This window comes from Neoarius graeffei, chromosome 16 (assembly GCF_027579695.1).
Source record: "Neoarius graeffei isolate fNeoGra1 chromosome 16, fNeoGra1.pri, whole genome shotgun sequence".
Taxonomy (NCBI): domain Eukaryota; kingdom Metazoa; phylum Chordata; class Actinopteri; order Siluriformes; family Ariidae; genus Neoarius; species Neoarius graeffei.
This window is the reverse complement of record NC_083584.1, coordinates 5849295-5873065: the sequence shown is the minus strand read 5'-3', so window position 1 is coordinate 5873065 and position 23771 is coordinate 5849295. Positions and strand designations below refer to the sequence as shown.

General features: G+C 41.4%; 1 protein-coding gene across 2 annotated transcripts in view; it reads right to left on the bottom strand.

Moving 5' to 3' along the window:
* Positions 1-602: 602 nt before the first annotated feature.
* The window catches only part of grhl2b (grainyhead-like transcription factor 2b), a 60014-nt gene continuing 36845 nt past the window's right edge, over positions 603-23771 (bottom strand). For both annotated transcript variants that reach the window (XM_060942403.1, XM_060942404.1), the window contains exons 9-16: positions 15568-15726; positions 13657-13714; positions 13272-13411; positions 13001-13038; positions 12500-12591; positions 6329-6414; positions 6172-6236; positions 603-2924 (exon numbers count right to left, since the gene is read on the bottom strand). In XM_060942403.1, coding sequence (XP_060798386.1) covers positions 2810-2924; positions 6172-6236; positions 6329-6414; positions 12500-12591; positions 13001-13038; positions 13272-13411; positions 13657-13714; positions 15568-15726 — 753 coding nt within the window. In that variant the 3' untranslated portion in view covers positions 603-2809. The remainder of the gene's footprint in view (positions 2925-6171; positions 6237-6328; positions 6415-12499; positions 12592-13000; positions 13039-13271; positions 13412-13656; positions 13715-15567; positions 15727-23771) is intronic.

Genomic DNA, 23771 nt, shown 5'->3' with positions numbered 1-23771 from the left:
TGTAAACCAGTAATAAAGCTTGCTAGCATACTAGCTATCATTCAGCTAACTATTATGTTTTGTAAACCAGTAAACAAGGTTGCTAGCAACATAGCTAACATTCGATTAGCTATTATTGTGTAAACCAGGAATAAAGTTTGCTAGCATGCCATCTAACATTAGGCCAGCTATTATATTGCGAAAATAAAATCAGTAACCAGGTTTGCTAATAAGTATTAGCACCCACTCTTCAAAATGGCTGCAAATATGAAACATTTTCTGTTGTTTTCTTACTTTTTTTTCAGAACACTGTTTAGGTGAGAAGTTAGAATTAGTTTTGTGAGAAGTTTAAAATGTCAGCGTTCTTTTCCTCAGTTACTTTGGCACAGTTTCCAATTCTCCAAACATTTTAACGCAGGCGTCCCAGCCGTATTAATTTACACGTCTTCATTTCATTTCTCCTCTCAAACCTCAACAGTGAGATTTAAAATCCTCTGGACACCATAACGGAGAGGTGCTCGTCAAAAATCATCTCGTGTTTACTTTTTCCACATAACACGACTTTGGCGATTGTGCTGAAGGAGTTCTGTCTGGAGATTCACACGTCAGACACGTGAGACATGTTTCATGGCACGAAAAAATTTATTTACAAAAATAGTTCGATCTTCAGTGATGAGCCGAACATCTGCGTTCTCACTAAAATCTTCTGGAATGAAAGACAGAACAACATGAAATTGAGATTCACAACAGGAAACGCCTGGACGTACAAATACACACAAACATCTAACGCTAAAGTGGAGGCGTGGTTTTATACTCGTACAGGAAATGGCTGAGTGTAACATCAAGACTCACAAGCGTCTTAAACACGGGAGGAAATTGCTGGACGTCTGACGGCACATCGACGAGTGCAATACGTTAAAAAAAACAGTAACGATGTGGACTACAGTTACATCTGAATGATATTTAAAAATTCATGACACAAACAGATAAACAAATAAAAAACTGTACATGGCACAACATAATAATTATATATATATTAATCAAAAACATCAGTCTGTACTGGAGAAATGTGGATGAGGTGAGAATAAATGTGAGACTCCGTTCTGCAACATTACATTATCACAATTTTGTTTGTTTGTCTGTTTATTTATTTAATAAAATTCATCTGCCAGAAATTTGTTCACACGTTCACGTTTTCTCTCGCTGGCTGAACTGAATGATCGGTTCACGTTGTTTAAAAATAACAGAAAACGTGCTTTAAATTTTATCCAAAATATCCATCTTATTATTTTTTACTAATTATTTTATATATATATATATTTAAATTTGTATCCGATCTTGCTGCACTGACATCGTCTCCAAACCATTTCATGTTGAATATCATCATCTATTTTAGATACATGAATTTATTATTTTTTATTATCCTGCAGCACGGTTTCACAACATGTTCTTTTTTTTATTTCCAGTTACAAACACAGTGCCCTCCACAATTATTGGCACCCCTTGTAAATATTCGTACAAATGTTTAGAAAAAAAAATTCACCTTTGGGTGAAGTCGTTTCATCTCAAACTGAAAAAAAAAAAATCCAACCTTTAATTGAAATAAATTTATTCAGAGAAAAAACAAATCCCTGATCAATGATGTAAATAATACATTACATTAGACTAATGTAATGTATGTAGATCACTACTGCTATTTTGTACATTGCTTGATTTTAGAGTGTATTTTTTATCTATATTATCTATATTTAAAAATGTTTATATATATATATATATATATATATATATATATATATATATATATACGGTATATATATTGTTTGTTCTTAATTTTTTTTTGTAATCTTTATCTGTTTTTTACAAGTAAGGTGAGAGAGAAACGGCATTTCGATTCTCCTATATATCCTGGATATATAATGAATTGACAATAGAAAATCTTTGAATCTTAATGGCGTTTAGCAGGCGCGCTTATCCAGAACGACATACAATGCACCCAGAGCAGCCGTTGGGGGTTCGGTGACTTGCTCAAGGGCACTTCAGGCATGCTTGCTGGTCCAGGGAATCAAACCGGCAACCTTTTGGTCCCAAAGCTGCTTCTCTAAGCATTAGGCCATGGTTTCTACTGGAGTTCAGTAATGTAATGTAATGTCTCATCTCATCTCATCTCATTATCTGTAGCCGCTTTATCCTGTTCTACAGGGTCGCAGGCAAGCTGGAGCCTATCCCAGCTGACTACGGGCGAAAGGCGGGGTTCACCCTGGACAAGTCGCCAGGTCATCACAGGGCTGTAATGTAATGTAAATAATAATAATAATAACAATGTGGGGTGCCAATAATTATGAAGGGCACTGTATATTTGAGGAATTATATTTCTAAATGCAAAAATAAAAACGTATGAGTTTAAAGATGAGGCTGTTCGTCTGAAATGTGTGAAGGTTAAACCTGTGAAATGATCCATGATCAGAAAATCAGTGTCAGTTTATGGAGTATAAAATTTCCCGTCTCTGATTTGAACGCCTTTCTCTGTACTGTCCTGAATTTACATTTGTAACGAACGATAAAGCAATGTCACATTATCACACACAGGAGCGCTTCCTGTTCGGTCTCGGATTTGAGTGAAGCCGGGAATCACGTGACTGACGAGTCGACTCTTCGTGTTTGTGTGGAACAGCAGCGTGAGAGGAAGCTGCTTGGTTTGAATCTGATTTGAAATCGTACGGCAACGTTTCGACGGCGCAGACACTGAACGCAGCTCTGCTTCCGCCATGACCCTGACACTGGAAAGGGCTCTTCAGCTCTTCATTTTCCCAGTTTCAGGAAATAAAAACGGCTAAATCTCCATCAGAGTGATTTTGTAGGCGTCGCCGTAGCTGTCGATGCTCAGGATGAAGGTGTCCTCGTTGGAGTAATGCTCGATGATGTTGTCGTCCATGTTCACCAGGATCCTGGAACGCAACAGTGGAAAATAATCAACATGACGGTGGTGTGATGAAGCAGCGTCGCTGTTACCAGCTGATTACTTTCCTACAACAGAGTGCGTTATTCCTCTTACATCACAGCAACTTGCCGACAATTACACTTTTTATTTACAGTGCCTTGCAAAAGTATTCATACCCCTTGAACTTTTTCAAATTTTTCCACCTTACAACCACGAACTTAAAAGTTTTTTATTGAGATTTTATGTGATAGACCAACACAGAGTAGCACATAATTGTGAAGTGAAACGAAAATGATAAATGGTCTTCAAAATTTTAAACAAATAAAAATCTGAAAAATGTGATGTGCATTAGTATTCAGCCCCCCTGCGTCAATACTTTGTAGAGCCACCTTTTGCTGCAATTACAGCTGCAAGTCTTTTGTGGTATGCCTCTACCAGCTTTGCACATCTAGACACTGAAATTTTTGCCCATTCTTCTTTGCAAAATAGCTCAAGCTCAGCCAGATTGGATGGAGAGCGTCTGTGAACAGCAATTTTCAAGTCTTGCCACAGATGCTCAATGGGATTTCGGTCTGGACTTTGACTGGGCCATTCTAACACATGAATATTCTTTGATCTAAACCATTCCATTGTAGCTCTGGCTGTATGTTTAGGGTCATTGTCTTGCTGGAAGGTGAATCTCCTTCCCAGTCTCAAGTCTTTTGCAGCCTCCAACAGGTTTTCTTCCAGGATTGCCCTGTATTTAGCTCCATCCATCTTCCCATCAACTCTGACCAGCTTCCCTGTCCCTGCTGAAGAAAAGCATCCCCACAGCATGATGCTGCCACCACCATGTTTCACAGTGGGGATGGTGTGTGCAGGGTGATGAGCAGTGTTAGTTTTCTGCCACACACAGCGCTTTACATTTAGGCCAAAAAGTTCAACTTTGGTCTCATCTGACCAAAGCACCTTCTTCCACATGTTTGCTGTGTCCCCTACATTTCTTATGCCTGTCTTTCAACAATGGCTTTCTTCTTGCCACTCTTCCAAAAAGGCCAGATTTGTGGAGTGTACGACTTATAGTTGTCCTGTGCACAGATTCTCCCACCTGAGCTGTGGATTTCTGCAGCTCCTCCAGAGTGATCATGGGCCCCTTGGCTGCTTCTCTGACCAGTGCTCTCCTTGCTCGCTCTGTCAGTTTAGGTGGACGGCCATGTCTTGGTAGGTTTGCAGTTGTGCCATACTTTTTCCATTTTTGAATGATGGATTGAACAGTGCTTCTTGAGATGTTCAGTGCTTGGGATATTTTTTTATAACCTAACCCTGCTTTAAACTTCTCCAGAACTTTATCCCTGACCTGTCTGGTGAGTTCTTTGGTCTTCATGATGCTGTTTGTTCTTCAGTGTTCTCTAACAAACCACTGAGGCCTTCACAGAACAAGTGTATTTATGCTGAGAGTAAATTACACACAGTCGGACTCTATTAACTAATTAGACGACTTCTGAAGGCAATTGATTGCACTGGATTGTATTTAGAGGTATCAGAGTACAGGGGGCTGAATACTAATGCACACCATATTTTTCAGATTTTTATTTGTTTCAAATTTTGAAGACCATTTATCATTTCCGTTTCACTTCACAATTATGTGCTACTCTGTGTTGGTCTATCACATAAAATCTCAAAAAAAAAAAACTTTTAAGTTCGTGGTTGTAAGGTGGAAAAATGTGAAAAAGTTCAAGGGGTATGAATACTTTTGCAAGGCACTGTATTAAAGAAAGACACATCGTACTTTTTATCTGTTTATAGTTACAAACAAGTCCATTCCTGTTGTCATGTGTGTTATAGCAGTGATAAACAGTCCTTCCCTCACCATCCTCTCTTTATTCTCTCTCTTAAAGTTTATGGAGCACTTGCATGTGACGTCACAGCCGATCCAGATTGTGACAGACGCCATCTTGTCGGTCAAACGCCATATTTCCGCCTTCTACTTCTGCTTCTACTTCTACCTTTTCTTCTGGAAAACCCTACTATATACAATTCTACTACAATGGCTGCAGCTACAAGCTCTCCCTACCTGTGCACGTTTTTTATGTTTTTTGTGTGTATTTTTGCGTGTTGTTCGTCTGTATCAGACTTCAATATCCACTACAACCGTATGGACTTACTGGACATTGGTTTCCAGCAGAAAATGACGGTTTGTAGCGATTTCCATCGCATGCACAACATTCCGGACGAGAAAAAAAAAAACAAACATTCCGGACGAGATAGCGAGACCAGCGGGGTCTCCGTGGATTGTTATCGGAAGCAAAGCGAAGGAGGCGGCGCCGGGAGCGGAAGCAAAAGCGAGGCTGCAGAGCCGGCCTGTTGACTAAGCTCAGAAAAAAGCTACTCAAACCTCCACTGCTAAGCCTCTACCTCTCCAACGCCAGATCCATGGTAAACAAGACGGACGAGCTGGAATTACCTTATTCTATTCTATAATCGGCTGGTCAGTGCAGTACTAGTAATACTTAAGTGACTTACCCGTCCAATGAGGATTATTTTCTTGTTTACAAGATGCCACATCTGAGTCGCTGACAAATCCTGAATTTCTGTAAAGATAACTGTCCAGAGATTTATAAGCACGCAGTGCTTCACCACTGAACAGCGAGGGAAAGTTGATGAGGTAATTATACACGTCTGGGTATTCCGCTGGCAGTTCAACATCCACTGACACGGTTGTGAAAACTCCGTCCGGTAAGCCATAAGGGTCACTAATCTGTAGATCGTTTATTTTAGACATATATCTAGTTATCTGTTCATTAGAAAAATGAGCCGTGTAGTCCGTCGGTTGAAATTGATCCATTCTGTACACGAGTGCAGCAGTATTCAGCGGTGTTTTTTACCGACAAGATGGCGGCTGTGTACTTTCCGGTCACGTGACTGCAAGATCTCTATAAGAGGAAAAAAACGCAGCGAGAAACCGCAACAAAGCGTGAACTCCTCTGTGCTGTTTAAGACGTCAGAAAGCTTTACTGTACATCTGAAACTGGAGACTCCTTCCATAAATGTTCCATAAACGCACTTCTCCTTACAGAGAACATCACCGTATCAGCCTCTACACCGTCACTGTTACGATCAGAATGAGTGCATGAACTTATATAAACCTGTCATGTGCTGTGAGCTGCATTACTGTCAGAGCTGCTGTTCTAGACAATTAATCAACACCTTCTGACCAATCAGAGTCCAGAACTCAGCAGCGCCGTGGTGTAAGCAGGAAGGAACGAGTCTCTCACCCTTTCTTGCTCTTTTTGTAGATTTTAGCGATCCTCTCCACAGGCACGCTGTATTTCTCCGAGATCTGCGGAAGGTGAAATAATGAAGTTTATTTACAGGAAATGTTTTATTATCAGAGGAAACAGAAGAGCGCCACCTAGAAGAAGCGTTACTCACTGCGTCCATGAGGCCGCGGAGCGTCGGTGAACGCAGCATGAGGGCATCGAACACCTCGTCACACTCTTTTCTGACGTACAGGAGCACTGAAAACACACACACACACACATCATCATCATCATCATTTTCCCCTAGTGAAGTTCGACACTCCTTAGGATGCGTCTGTCAGGATTCCATCCAGCAGTTGCTTAGAGTCTGATTTTGACATCGTTATACACCGTATATGCTGGACATCTAATCTCAGCAAATTCTTGAACCTAGTCCATTTTGGTGACTTTGTGTCAAACAGAAGTTGTTTCTGTAGTTCCCCACTGTCCATTCGACAAATGTGTGTGCTGTATCTTAGCTGTTGTTCATAGTGAAATAGCATTATCGGTGGAGTCTTAGTGATCTCGCACTGGCCTGTGTTTGATATCTTAAAACTCCAATCCAGTTCCTCCTCGACATAAGCACTTTGATCGTCATATCTGTACTTGTCTTACTCTTGGACCTGCCCTTTACCATTTTTTTAGAGAACCCATGCCATATTGCTTCGATCTTATTAATATCAGTTGCAGAAAAGTGCCACGCTTGGACACTGTATAATAGGAAGGATGGAACGCATGCCATGAGAAACTTCCCTCTAGCTGATAAATGGACGCAGTGATCAGTGAGGATGTGTTTTAGTTCATTCCATTTCTGGAACGTGGCACCAATCCTGGTGCTGAGAAAGTGAGGTTCATTGTCGGAGTTCACAATAGTCTACCCAAGATATTTAAAGCTGTACGGCCTTTCAGATTTTTTAAGTGTAGTGACCAAAAGCTCATCTCATCTCATCTCATTATCTGTAGCCGCTTTATCCTTCTACAGGGTCGCAGGTGAGCTGGATCCTATCCCAGCTGACTACGGGCGAAAGGCGGGGTACACCCTGGACAAGTCGCCAGGTCATCACAGGGCTGACACATAGACACAGACAACCATTCACACTCACATTCACACCTACGGTCAATTTAGAGTCACCAGTTAACCTAACCTGCATGTCTTTGGACTGTGGGGGAAACCGGAGCACCCGGAGGAAACCCACGCGGACACGGGGAGAACATGCAAACTCCACACAGAAAGGCCCTCGCCGGCCACGGGGCTCGAACCCGGACCTTCTTGCTGTGAGGCGACAGTGCTAACCACTACACCACTGTGCCACCCCAATTTTATTAGTTTTTTTTAAAAAAGTAGAGCAATTAATGTCTTTATCTCCACGTGGCCCTAAATTCTAAATTTTTTCCTGCTTCACCATGACCCGTCAAGATACTACGTCATGCATCACGTGGTGGGCTTTCCCCGTTCACGCAAGACATTGTGGCAGGGGCGTGTTTAGCCTATTTTTGGGGGTGCTCAAGCACCCACAAAAACGAGCTCAGCACCCCCTAGCTCAGCACCCTCAAAAACACTGCTTTTGGACATAATTTTCAGAAATAAGTGCCCTTGCGCACTGCGCAATGAATGTGTGTGCAGGCGTGTGTGTGTTCTTGAATTCACCTGTTACATGATAGTTCTATGAGCAGTAAAATACCTCTCCTCCTTGCGTCCCCTCTGATTGGGTTGCCTGTCCGCGCAAGTGCTTGCTACGACATGATGGTTTTTTTAACTGGATTCCACGCCGATGAGGAACTCGAAGTAGCACCTGAGTATTACTGGCATAGCGAGATGTGAAGGTACGGACTGGAGTTACAATTGTTAAACACAACACAATAATATGCATAATGCAATATTGATGTTCCCTGGTCTATGAACAGAATGATAAAAACGACATTTATCATCCATATCGAGATACTTTTGTGCAGAGCTGTACAAGTGCTACGGTGCTAGACCGATGATAGACAGAAAAGTAAGCTATTTCTCCTGCATTTTATTTCATTTCAAGTTCAGGTTTACACTTTATCCATAATGAGTTACATTGTTTTATTTGACTATAGTTCGTTATCCTTGAACATTCCTAACTCCACCTCTGGTAGCCATGGTAACGCATGGTAAATGGTTGGCGTAGGCTGGCACTGTTTTTTTAGTGCTGTAGAATGAAGTCTATGGACCCTTTTCACGTGACGTCACGACAAACGCGGCCGCCATTTTGGACATGTACTACCAGTAGTTTACCACAGCCAACATTGAGGAACGGCAGCAAAGAAAGTTTTTACTTTCAGCAAGACTTCCATCATGCCACTATATTGTTGTGCACCTGGATGTAGTAACCATCAACAAGCAAGGCAAGGTTTATCATTTTATCGGATCCCGACGGAGAAGATGGATAGCGGCCATTAACAGGAAAGATTGGCAGCCCTCGGCATACCAACGCTTGTGCAGTGACCACTTTGTTGGAGGTAAGACGAATAAAATTAGCCAGAAAAGGCATTACATTGCTGTTAACATTCTGTTAACATTCGCTGCTTAATTTGAGGGGGAGCAACGCGGAGCGCTCCGGGAGCAAGCCGGAGCGCTCCGGGAGCAAGCCGGAGTGCGCTGCTTAATTTGAGGGGGAGCAAGCCGGAGCGCGCTGCTTAATTTGAGGGGGAGCAAGCCGGAGCGCGCTGCTTAATTTGAGGGGGAGCAAGCCGGAGCGCGCTGCTTAATTTGAGGGGGAGCAAGCCGGAGCGCGCTGCTTAATTTGAGGGGGAGCAAGCCGGAGCACGCTCCGGAACCTCGGACGTTGGCGTGTATGTGTATGGCGATGGGTTTTTAACGACATAGGTATACAGATCATGTGGGCCGAAGTCAGGTAAAGACGAGGGCTTCGTGTACTTCCGTACGTCAGTGAACAATCCTGGTGGAAGCAGGTAAACGTCCTTCTCTAAGCCTGCTAACCTCAATTTTTGCAAATACCGCTCCCTCTGCTCGCCCTGTAAATGCCCTACGTCGCTGGATAGTGAAGGTGTTTTCTGCATCTCGCTCCTTTTTCTTTTATGTTTTTCGTTTGTCGCCTTCCTCGCATTCAAACCGATTCGAGCCGAAGTCCACTACATGTCCAAAATGGTGGTCGTGTTTACGAAGGTCACGTGACTGAAAAGAGTCTATAGCGTGTTTAGGAGACAATAGATTAGTGGCGTGTCCAGTTTTTAGCGCAAGCACGACTATTTTAGAAAATTATTTTATAATAATCAAGTTGCGTTTGTGGAAATATTGGGTCGTTAGTGCATCACAGGGTAACGATTAGTTGTTTTGGAATAACACACTAGACCTAATCCTTTTATAGTATTTCAGCCTATACATCTCAGGAATTTGGTGGCGAAATGCTTTTATTTCAAGGATGGCCAGCCACCCCATGTGACCACACCCTCCTGAAGGTATCTTGTAGCCTGTCGACTGCATCACCTGGGTCGCGGGCAAGCCAGGTGCCTCTGTCAGCTCTGGGGGCTAAGCACCCCCAAAGATCAGATGCTAGAATCGCCCCTGCATTGTGGGATACAAATTTGAAACAGGAGAGAAAAATGGAGGACGTGAGTGTGCGAATGAAACGTGAAAGTCCGACTACAGTAACGGAAAGAAAGCGAGAAGAAAAGACGTTATGTTCTATACGAAGGAAAGGAAACGCAGGACCAAACTAATAAATATGGGCGCTCAGCGAGCACCTCGGTGTGATCAGCTGTTCGTTTAGCGACAGAATGATGGAACTGTCAGTGCACGCTCAAAGGGAAACCTGTAGATGGCAGTAATGCAGCACTGTGGATGCCAGCTGCCGTAAAACCCAAAAGAAGAAGAAGGTAAACCTGCGCATGCGCACACGGACTTCCTCTGTCTGCTTGACTGCACCAAGCGAGCGATTTCATGCACATTATTTGCTTTAATCCCCTCAAATTAAATAACTTCCCAGCCACAGAATGGCCTGATATTTTGTGAGATATTACAGAAATAAACAGATATCACAATCACCACATTTCAGACGGAACTAAATTTCACCGATTTTATGAAATCAAAAGGCCGTCTCGCTTTAAAACTGCACACATTCTTAATCTTGTTACCACCAAGACATATCAGGCTCTCCTGATTTGTAACATCTTTAACACACACACACACACACACAGGTTTATACGTATGTGGATTAATTAAAATGAATTATATTGCAAACAGAAATCACATAGCAAGAGATGCAGTTTATAGAAAGAAAATACAGGAAGTAAAATAAATGTATTTTTTTTTTTGCGGTCCAAATCCTGCTCTCTGATTGGCTGGCGAGGTTACGGACCTCTGGCGACTCACTTGTTCACAACAACAACAACAAACATAGTAGCATTTTTTGTCAACATTTATCTTTTTTTTATAGACCCCTTCACAGTAAACGTCATTCATACGTAAGCAGAAATTGCGCGCGCAGCCTGGACCCAAAAAAGACTCAGAAATGCCTAGTTGTTGTGTTATCGGGTGTCAGAATCGTAGCAGTGATGGGGTTAAAATGTTCAGAATTCCAGCAGGATCTCACCCATTCCAAAACAAATCACCAACGTCTATGACTACAAGCCATCAAACGTGTAGACTGGGATGAAAGCACCATCAAAAATGCGCGGGTTTGCAGCGCCCACTTCATCACAGGTAAGATCAGGCTATTTATTAAATCTTTCTTTTTTATTCTTTCTAGTCTTCGTTTATTGATGTAGCAAAATACTTTGGTAACGTTTGTCTGATTAGCTGGGTCATAGTTACACAATGTAATGAATATTGTTAGCATGTTAACTTAGCTTTGCATGCAGTTTTGTTTGTAGGAGAGGTCTCGCTTGACTCAAGCAGTCCAGATTTTGTGCCGTCATTATTTGTGTATGCCGAAAATCACAATTTTAAAGCAGGGATGGAAAGGTAAAATTGTGTGCCCTCACTCTAAATGCCAACTTACGCTGACTGCTCTAACCTAGCTCCCGCCCCGTTCAGTTTCATTTCTGCTCTCTGCCTCTCGCTTTTTACGCAGCTCTGATTTCTCTTAGCTGCACTCTTTACACTATCATTCCTTTCATGCCATCACCTCCTGCAAATTGCTGTTTAGTGTTGGGATTTGCTGTTGTAGCTAAAGCCACATTGCCATCACATCACTGGCATAATTTGATTAAAACAAAATGAATATGAATGTCCCATTGTTAATCAAGTTGTACATGCCCGCACATAACATAATCATCTGCGTCTAAAGACTTGTAGGCACGAAGTTTTTCGTGGGTGTACACTGAAGTCTTGTCAATAAGGTACGAGTATATATCTGGCCATTGTATACCAGGGAACTTACTAACATCGTCCGTCCACTCTTTAATTAAATGCGGATCCGGTAGGCGATGTCCACTTGTTAGAGTTAACTTATTTATGTAGCATTCTCGATCTTGTAACGACAACTGTTTGGCATAATCTGACAGCTCATAATGCCGGTCTATGGGCAGCGCCATTGTTTCTGAGTCCAGGCTGCGCGCGCATCCTGGCAACGGTCGGTTTGTTTACAAACATGCGAAGGGGTCTATAAGATTTATTTATAAGATTGTCAAAAACCTTATAAATGTTTGCCAGCATTTCTCAGGAGAATAGCATTAATTTTACAGCATGGATAGCGATAACGACAGTGTTCACAGCGAAAGCGAGTTTTACTACCCTGAGGAAGAAGAAATAAAAGAAAACATTTCAGGAGAAAGCTAAAAACCTCTAACTGTTGCTAACGCCGAGCAAAAACATGGCTGAATCCTGAATGACTCCTATTTGTATAAATAGGGGACGACATAGGCGGCAAAATGTAGTTTTTTTTCCTGCCATGGAAGTGCACTTGTATACCGAGGAGGAAGCCATTTGCATTACAGCCGTGAATGAGGATTCAAAATGGTGGCTCAGCTCGGTTTTCCCTTTCGGGCTCTCTCGTTTTCTGTTCGAATTTGGTAAAGAAAAAAATAAATATATTATTTACCAGCTTAAGGTCGGTCCGTATGGTGAAATACCGTGACCTCGGCCTTGAATACTGACCTCAGCCCAGAGGGCCCCGATCAGTACTTTCAACACCTCGGTCACGGTATTTCACCATACGGACCTCCCAGCTGGGAAATAACATATATGTATGTATTATATAAATAATAAATTTTCCGTCTCACATACTGTCCCTGGGTTACATGATCACATTTTGAAAAACGGTCCAGTGATCAGTTTGTAATGAAGGAATGAAATGTGATTAAATCTTTATCTCACCTCTTTTCTGCGGTTCCTCTCGGAGCTGTTTATGAGGCGAAGGGCAGCAATCGTCATCTGATGTCCTGAACATCCTCTTTACTAACACACTCCTTTAAACACACACACACACACACACACACACACACACACACACACACACACACACACACACACCTGTCAATCACTCCATCGACCAATCACATGCTTTGTAACATAATGTATTGTATAATTAAATATTTACTGAACCAAACTTCACTGAAATCCACTCTGTAAACAGATAATGCTAAATAATACACAATCAGCTCCATAATTATTGGCACCCTGCTTAAAATTACAAGGAATCGTATAATATAAAATGTATCACACTCAGTAAGGTTTAAACTTTAAACACTGATTTTGGGCTCGTTATCTCGTTATCAGATGTAACTTCCTGCCAGAGGCAACCTGAAACATCCAGGCAGAAGGGTGCCAATATTTATGAATTTGGCTGGACATGGTTGGTGCAGACGCTGTACTCACCCTTCTCTCTCGATCTCTTCAGTGTTGAAGGCAAAAACCTGCAAGACATTAGAATTAAAACCATTCTACAGTACGATGTTGTGGTTTCTATAGTAACGGATCGTGTTCGGTGGAGACATTTATGGAAGGTTGATGGAAATGGAAGGAGTCTCCAGTGTCAGTGCTTTGTAACAGTGTGATGTAAAGCTGTAACTTTAAGTTTTCTGACATGGGAAAGAAGTAGGAAGGTTTTTTTTTCTTTTTTAATCGTATTAGGGGTTTGCTGTCGTACCTGTGCTGCTCTCTGCAGGTTTCCGAAGTGTACGTCAGGGATGAAGAGGACGGGCTGGGCGTCCAGGTCCGTCATCGTCCTGAACAGCGTGGTGTCGCCCTTTTTGGGCAGAGTGACGGCTCCGGCACCCACGTCTTTCCCTACAGATGGATCAGAACATGACATCATCAATGACATCATCAGGGAACAAATACAAGTACAACTCTTTCTTTTTTTATGTACTTTTTTTTTACAAGTTATACATAATAAACAATAAATCACATCTATTAATAGTATTATTGATAATAATAATAATAATAATAATAATAATAATAATAATAATAATAATGGCCTAACAGATATTATTTATTACAGAAACATTATAAGTGGTTGTTTAATCTCTGACCTTTTGACTTCTTGCGGTTCTGCTTCCTCTCCTCGTCTCGGATCTTCCTCTCTGCACCCTGTTTTATTTTTTATTTTTTACACAAAACACAAATGATTTAAGGCTAAAGAAGTGCACAAGATCCACTGCCTTCCCTTTCCTGATGAAAGTGCTGCTGTTTTAAACACAACCACACACCAGGGGGCGCTGCAGATCCACACACCACCTCTTCATGCACCTCAGTCACACCGTACTTTCCTTCATTCTGGGTGTAAAGCTAACTAAGGCACGTGTGTGTGTGTCACAGGCGATTGCTCTAAGACAGCGAGGGAGGCTCAGCCTCCTCTAAAAATGATGAACATCGTGTAGGATGAATTGCGCTAGGCTTATGTTATAGCCGACCTTATAACATTGCTATTTCAGATCCAGAATCATAGAAATATATGTGCTCAACCCACTACAGTGCGAAATCATTCCCTTATAACTTTCCCCAGTTCGCCTAATGTGTGCGTGAGTTTTTCCCCCTTGTGACAGCGCGATGCAGCCCAGCCTCAGTGGACTTCAATGGCATTTGGGAGCTCTGCGCTTTCAGTATCAAAATGCAAGACGGTTATTGGACAAATACTGCGAAAATGCCCGCCCACGGACTCCCAGCCTCACAGTGGGAGGGACATGGCAGTTTCCGCGAGGAGACTGGTGATTGGTGAAAGCGGCCGGATATTTTCTTTGATTGACAGCTCGTTTCAACTATAGACAGGCAGCGGTGAATTTCAGTTCAGTCCCATGCGGATTCGCAAGTGCTGTGGTGTATTGTAAGAGATCAGCTTACATTTCGATTTCATTCATTACATACGGTTTCTACCAGCTTTTTTAGTTTGTATATATTTTCATTGTAAATAAAGTGTAAATATAGTGTTGTCAAGTTTGCTATCTTAGTTCCAGAAATGTCGTTTATTTGAGTGACTGAATTTGAACTTGAGGGGGCTAGTCAGCTAGCAAGAAAGCTGCACACAGAGGCCAAGCATTGCTGATTTAATTTTGGCGAAGCCATTTGCCAGTCTTCCTTTCGAGGAAAAAATTAAAATTAAAGAGCAGGGTAGACCAACGCCTCAAATTGACTTGGTGAAAAAGGTCGGGAATAATACTCGTTCCTTTCAGCTCTCCTGGTACGAGAAAGTGAATTGGCTAACAGCAAGTGACCCACATCAACAACAGTAAATAGGCTACTTTAGTAATATGTCATGGATGGACCAAAAATATAGAATCTATTTAAAATGTTTATGCTGAGTATATTATATTGGAATATATATTTTTCTGGATATGAATTAAACACAGCTACAATTTGGAAAACATTTTTAAACAAAAACACAGCCGAGAACATTTCACACTACAGACCTGGATTAAAAGTGAAGGGTTATCAAAATTGTCAATAAAACATTTCTCAGTCAAAATAAGTAAAATATAGGGAAAGTGTCATTGAATGAAATGTGTGGCACGCAGCTCTATGTTTGGCTCCCCAAGGTCAGTGCTTGTGCCTATTCCAGAACACTCTGCTGTTACTGCTGAGGTTCCTGACAAAGAGCTGCTTTCAATAATGATCAATTTTTAAACAACATGCCACAATTTTAAAATATAAAATGTTAAAATATACCCCCCCCCCAACACCACCATCATGTATATTGGACAGTAGGCTAATGGGCCAAAAGAACCTGTTATTTCACAGTTTGTGACCCTGCCAACAATCAGCCAGATCAGAGGCAAGAGTATGGGCAAAATTGATGTTTTTTCTTTTAAAATCTGAAAATATCGTAACCGACCAGCCTCCCCTGTTTGAAAGACTACCAGCCGCCACTGGTGTGTGTGTGTGTGTGTGTGTGTGTGTGTGTGTGTGTGTGTGTGTGTGTGTGTGTGTGTGTGTGTGTGTGTGTTAACCTTGTCACAGAACACTTTGATCTGGCAGTAGGCTCTGTGCAGTGGTTTGTTGCTGCGGTTGTTGTAGCTGTACGTGTCGATCTGGATCATCAGCGGCAGACCCTTCACTCCCTTCTGAGAGGAGAAGTCTGTGCTCAGGCAGTTCACTGTGATGAAGATCTGTAACACGCACACACACTTTTAGTTAAACCGTGCCTATCTTACAGTTACAACATTACTTTATCAGTGTGTGTGAGTGAAGTGCAGGAGGAGTTGAGACTTCAGCAGCGTAAATTACCCAGAATGCACTACAATCTGACACCAGTTACTTTTTCAATTTAGCCGACTGTGCTAGCAATTGAGCAACTATGAAGTATGCTATTTACTTATCAAGCTAGCTACTCAGCAGAGTTGAGCCAGTGTTCCCATTCCCAGTTAATTATTTTCCCAATTCTTACAGTCCCATTTCCCGATATTCCCAGTGTACTATGTTCCGGGTGCCTGATATTCCCAGAGTTCTATATTTGTGGAATCTTATATTCTCAAAGTCCTATAATCCCAGAACCCCATATTTGAAGAATCATATATACCCAATGCACTATATTCCCATAACCCTATTTTCCAAAGCCCTACATTCCCACAACCCCACATTCCCAAAGCCCTACATTCCAATAACCCCACATTCCCAAAGCCTTACATTCCCATAACACTATATTCCCAAAGTTTTTCATTCCCAAAGCCTTACATTCCCATAACCCCACATGCCAAAAGTCCTATACACCCATAACCTCATATTCCCAAAGTCCTACAATCCCATCACCCTATATTCTCAAAGTCTTACGTTCCCATAACCCTACATTCCCAAAACCTTACATTCCCATAACCCTATATTCCCAAAACCTTACATTCCCATAACCCTACATTCCCAAAACTTACATTCCCATAACCCTATATTCCCAAAGTCATACAATCCTATAACCCTATATTCCTATATTCCCAAAGTCCTACATTCCCATAACCCCACATTCCCAGTGTTACATTCCCATAACCCTATATTCCCCAAAATGTACAATCCCATAACCCTATATTCCCAAAAATTTACAATCCCATAACCCTATATTCCCAAACCCGTACGTTCCCATAACCGTATATTTCCAAACCCGTACATTCCCATAACCCTACATTCCCCAAAATGTACATTCACATAACCCTATATTCCCAAAGTTCTACATTCCCATAACCCCACATTCCCAGTCTTACATTCCCATAACCCTATATTCCCAAAACCTTACATTCCCATAACCCTATATTCCCAAAGCCCTACATTCCCATAACCCCACATTCCCAAAGTATTACATTCCCATAACCCTATATTCCCAAAACCTTACATTCCCATAACCCTATATTCCCAAAACCTTACATTCCCATAACCCTATATTCCCAAAGCCCTACATTCCCATAACCCCACATTCCCAAAGTTTTACATTCCCATAACCCTATATTCCCAAAAACGTACATTCTCATCACCCTATATTCACAAAGTCTTATGTTCCCATAACCCTATACTCCCAAAAACGTACATTCCCATGACTTTATATTCCCAAAATCCTACAATCCCATAACCCTATATTCCCAAAAACTTACAATCCTATAACCCTTTATTCCCAAACTCTTACATTCCCATAACCCTATATTCCCAAAAACATACATTCTCATCACCCTATATTCCCAAAGTCTTACGTTCCCATAACCCTATCTTCCCAAAAACTTACATTCTCATAACCCTATATTCCCAGTTCCCTACCCCATACGTAAATGTAATATATGTACATACAGTATGTTGAATATCCATATATAACATATTTGTACATAAGAGGTAAAAACATACACTACTGTTCAAAAGTTTGGGGTCACCCAGACAATTTTGTGTTTTCCATGAAAAGTCACACTTTTATTTCCCACCATAAGTTGTAAAATGAATAGAAAATATAGTCGAGACATTTTTCTGGCCATTTTGAGCATTTAATCGACCCCACAAATGTGATGCTCCAGAAACTCAATCTGCTCAAAGGAAGGTCAGTTTTATAGCTTCTCTAAAGAGCTCAACTGTTTTCAGCTGTGCTAACATGATTGTACAAGGGTTTTCTAATCATCCATTAGCCTTCTGAGGCAATGAGCAAACACATTGTACCATTAGAACACTGGAGTGAGAGTTGCTGGAAATGGGCCTCTATACACCTATGGAGATATTGCACCAAAAACCACACATTTGCAGCTAGAATAGTCATTTACCACATTAGCAATGTATAGAGTGGATTTCTGATTAGTTTAAAGTGATCTTCATTGAAAAGAACAGTGCTTTTCTTTCAAAAATAAGGACATTTCAAAGTGACCCCAAACTTTTGAACGGTAGTGTATATGTACATATACATATAAAATATATATAAAACCTATTAGGAATTGGAACAATTTCATATATTGACATGTCTGTCTAGCCCATACAAATATGGTTTTATATGTTTGCAACATATAACACCATATAAAAAAATCCTCATATAAACAATTTTAATACAAGTAAATATACAAATTTTACCATGGGTATTTCATATATGTTATAAACTTATATCTTCATATATCTAGAGGATGTATGTATGTGAAAATAATATATCACCCTATAGGTAACATATATGGCAATATCCATCCATCCATCCATCCATCCATCCATTATCTGTAGCCGCTTTATCCTGTTCTACAGGGTCGAAGGCGAGCTGGAGCCTATCCCAGCTGATTACGGGTGAAAGGCGGGGTTCACCCTGGACAAGTCGCCAGGTCATCACAGGGCTGACACATAGACACAGACAACCATTCACACTCACATTCACACCTACGCTCAATTTAGAGTCACCAGTTAACCTAACCTGCATGCCTTTGGACTGTGGGGGAAACCGGAGATGTGGCAATATCATTCTTGATATAGGGCCATATATGTCATATATTACATTTCCGTATGGGATGTTCCAAGAGTATTATACTCACATAACCCAATGTTCCTGGACCTGCATTTTCCCAGAATCCTATATTCACAGAGTCTTATATCCCCAAATCCCTTGGCCCTTAAAGTCTGTTTTTTAGGTGTGACCTTTGATGACCCCAACCATGGTTTTCGGAACCCTTTCATAAATTGCTGTAATGACTCGCATTAAAATATTGCCACTTTATTTAAAATTCATATTTACTACTGAATCTGTAAATGTTTGCAATTGTTTCCATGGTTACCTTCAGCTCGCTAACGCAATATATAACATGCAATGTATGATTAAGCAGGAGCTGTTGAGACAGACAGCTTTCACAACCACCCAAGCTGAGCTCTGTCGTTACTTTTACACACACACACACACACACACACACACACACACACACACACACACACACACATCACTTTATGAAAAATGAATATGTGCAATTTGCGTAAAGCAACATGAAGAAGGGCACTTTGTTTTCTTCAGAAACTCCGCCCACTCAGGCAAAGCAGGTGTGTGTTTGAACATGTCTATTGCCAACTGCTCAGAACACACACACACACACACACACACACATATACATTTCCATCCATGTTTACCCTGACCGTGGCTGAATTAGTGGATTTTATTCCACACACTCGTGCTGTTCCTGTCGTTTCTCAGCACCTGATCCTCAACCCAACAGATGGAATCATAAACATGGATAAACGCGGTTAGTATTGAACTGTTTATCGTTTAACAAAAAGCGTGAAAGTAGCCGGAGTCCAACTGCTCGAGTCCGATATTCCAGCCATCAGACTTCATCATCAGAGCTTCTGAATAAAACACACTGACCATCAGCTATTACACACGAGGAGAAACGTCACAACACCGAAGAAACACATACAAGATATTACACCTCTGCTCATGGAGAGAGAGAGAGAGACAGACAGGCAGAGAGAGAGAGACAGACAAACAGACAGAGAGAGAGAGACAGACAAACAGAGAGAGAGAGAGAGACAGACAAACAGAGAGAGAGAGAGAGACAGACAAACAGACAGAGAGAGAGAGACAGACAAACAGACAGAGAGAGACAGACAAATAGACAGAGAGAGAGACAGACAGAAACAGAAACAGACAGAGAGAGTGACAGAGAGAGACAGACAGACAGACAGACAGACAGACAGACAGACAGAGATACATAGAGAGGGACAAAGAGACAGAGAGATAAAGAGTCTCAATACACAAACTACACACACTCAACACACTACACACGCTGCACACAATAGACACAATATACAGTGGTATGCAAAAGTTTGGGCACCCCTGGTCAAAATTGCTGTTCCTGTGAACAGTTAAGCAAGTTGAAGATGAAATGATCTCCAAAAGGCAAAAAGTTAAAGACGACTCATTCCCTTTATATTTTGAGCAAAAACAATTTTTTATTTTCATCTTTTACATTTTCAAAGTGACAAAAAAGGAAAAGGGCCCGAAGCAAAAGTTTGGGCACCCAGCATGGTTAGCACCTACAGTGGTGCTTGAAAGTTTATGAACCCTTTAGAATTTTCTATATTTCTGCATAAATATGACCTAAAACATCAGATTTTCACACAAGTCCTAAAAGTAGATAAAGAGAACCCAGTTAAACAAATGAGACAAAAATATTATACTTGGTCATTTATTTATTGAGGAAAATGAACCAATATTACATATCTGTGAGTGGCAAAAGTATGTGAACCTTTGCTTTCAGTATCTGGTGTGACCCCCTTGTGCAGCAATAACTGCAACTAAACGTTTGCGGTAACTGTTGATCAGTCCTGCACACCGGCTTGGAGGAATTTTAGCCCGTTCCTCCGTACAGAACAGCTTCAACTCTGGGATGTTGGTGGGTTTCCTCACATGAACTGCTCGCTTCAGGTCCTTCCACAACATTTCCATTGGATTAAGGTCAGGACTTTGACTTGGCCATTCCAAAACATTAACTTTATTCTTCTTTAACCATTCTTTGGTAGAACAACTTGTGTGTTTAGGGTCGTTGTCTTGCTGCATGACCCACCTTCTCTTGAGATTCAGTTCATGGACAGATGTCCTGACATTTTCCTTTAGAATTCGCTGGTATAATTCAGAATTTGTTGTTCCATCAATGATGGCAAGCCGTCCTGGCCCAGATGCAGCAAAACAGGCCCAAACCATGATACTACCACCACCATGTTTCACAGATGGGATAAGGTTCTTATGCTAGAATGCAGTGTTTTCCTTTCTCCAAACATAACGCTTCTCATTTAAACCAAAAAGTTCTATTTTGGTCTCATCCGTCCACAAAACATTTTTTCAGTAGCCTTCTGGCTTGTCCACGTGATCTTTAGCAAATTGCAGACGAGCAGCAATGTTCTTTTTGGAGAGCAGTGGCTTTCTCCTTGCAACCCTGCCATGCACACCATTGTTGTTCAGTGTTCTCCTGATGGTGGACTCATGAACATTAACATTAGCCAATGTGAGAGAGGCCTTCAGTTGCTTAGAAGTTACCCTGGGGTCCTTTGTGACCTCGCCGACTATTACACACCTTGCTCTTGGAGTGATCTTTGTTGGTTGACCACTCCTGGGGAGGGTAACAATGGTCTTGAATTTCCTCCATTTGTACACAATCTGTCTGACTGTGGATTGGTGGAGTCCAAACTCTTTAGAGATGGCTTTGTAACCTTTCCCAGCCTGATGAGCATCAACAATGCTTTTTCTGAGGTCCTCAGAAATCTCCTTTGTTCGTGCCATGATACACTTCCACAAACATGATCAGACTTTGATAGATCCCTGTTCTTTAAATAAAACAGGGTGCCCACTCACACCTGATTGTCATCCCATTGATTGAAAACACCTGACTCTAATTTCACCTTCAAATTAACTGCTAATCCTAGAGGTTCACATACTTTTGCCACTCACAGATATATAATATTGGATCATTTTTCTCAATAAATAAATGGCCAAGTACAATATTTTTGTCTCATTTGTTTAACTGGGTTCTCTTTATCTACTTTTAAGACTTGTGTGAAAATCCAATGATGTTTTAGGTCATATTTATGCAGAAATATAGAAAATTCTAAAGGGTTCACAAACTTTCAAGTACCACTGTAGTAACCCCCCCTTTGGCAAGTATCACAGCTTGTAAACACTTTTTGTAGCCGGCTAATAATCCTTCAGTTCTTTCCTGGGGGATTTTCACACATTCGTCCTTGCAAAAGGCTTCCAGTTCTACAAGTTTCTTGGGCTGTCTTGCATGCACTGCTCTTTTGAGATCTATCCACAGATTTTCAATGATGTTTAGGTCAGGGGACTGTGAGGGCCCGGGCAAAACCTTCAGCTTGGGCCTCTTGAGGGATTCCATTGTAGATTTCAAGGTGTGTTTTGGATCATCTTATTGTAGGACCCATCCTCCTTTTAACTTCAGCTTTTTTACAGATGGTGTGATGTTTGCTTCCAGAATTTGCTGGTATTTATTCGAATCCATGCTTCCCTCGACCAGTGAAATGTGTCCTGTGCCACTGGCTGCAACACAACCCAAAAGCATGATCGATCCACACCCATGCTTCAGAGTCGGAGAGGTGTTCTTTTCCTGGAATTTGGCACCCTTTTTTCTCCAAACATACCTTTGCACATTGTGGCCAAAAAGTTCTATGTTGATTTCATCAGTCCACAGGACTTGTTTCCAAAATGCATCAGGCTTGCTTAGATGTTCATTTGCAAACTTCAGACGCTGAATTTTGTGGCTCGGACGCAGGAACTGTTTTCTTCTGATGACTCTCTCATTAAGGTCATATTTGTTCAGGTGTTGCTGCAGAGTAGAACAGTGCACCACCACTCCAGGGTCTGCGAAATCTTTCTGAAGGTCTTTTGCAGTCAAACAGGGGTTTTTATTTGCCTTTCTAGCAATCCAACGAGCAGTTCTTTCAGAAAGTTTTCTTCATCTTCCAGACCTCACCTTGATCTCCACTGTTTCTGTTAACTGCCATTTCTTAATAACATTACAATCTGAGGAAACAGCTACCTGAAAACACTTTGCTACGTTCTTGTAGCCTTCTCCTGCTTTGTGAGCATCAATTATTTTATTATTCAGAATGCGAGGGAGTTGCTTAGAGGAGCCCATGGCTGTTGATTTTAGGGACAAGTTTGAGGAGTCAGAGAATTTATACAGCTTTGAAATCTGCATCATCTGACCTTTCCTAACGAAGAATTTGAACAAGCCACAGCTCAATAAGCTAATTATCGTAAGGTCTGGAACCTTGGTGAAAGAACTCAAATGTATTGTGGTGCCCAAACTTTCGCATGGTGTTCCTTTTCTTTTTTGACTCTCCAAAAGTACAAAATAAAAATAATACACAAATCTTGCAGAAAACGCTGAAAAGAAATATGTTGTCTTTACCTTTATGCCTTTTGGTGATCAGTTAATCTTCTGCTCACTTAACTATTCACAGTAACAGACATTTTCAGTAAGGGTGCCCAAACTTTTGCATGCCACTGTACACACTCCATGCACCACACACACACACACACACACACACACACACACACACACACACACACACACACACACACTATTTTCCACTCCACAGATCAAACCTGAGTAATGTCGACCCCATAATGAAGTGAAGGGCTTTTAACTCCGGCCTCAGGAGCAAAAGGTCAAACTCAGGGCAGGAGATGTTTATCGTTACGTCTCCAGAGGAAAACTTCAGACAAAACATTACAGTGACTCAGTTCATTATGGAGTTGTGTGATCATATTTATGGTTAATACACGCTTCTGTCATTATTCTTAAAAATTTGTGCATGTGGAAAATCTGTCACTGAGACAAACGACAAAGCCAGTGTGTGATGATTTATACCCGAGTGTGTGTGTGTGTGTGTGTGTGTGTGTGTGTGTGTGTGTGTGTGTTTTAGACATAGCAGTATCTGGATCCTGGTGATTAACCCTGCTGTTTTGTCAAACAGAGAGGGTGGGGATAAGGGGACAATAACGTCAAGACTAATCTCTCTCTCTCTCTCTCTCTCTCTCACACACACACACACACACACACACACACACACTGAGTATGCTGTACAGTGTGACATTCCAGCTCCACCCTGTCTGTTTGTCCACACTGATGTTCCTGATGTTTTGTCAGATTCCTCATATTACACACACGCACACACACACACATACAGAGAGAGAGAAAGAAATGGGTCAAGTGTGTGT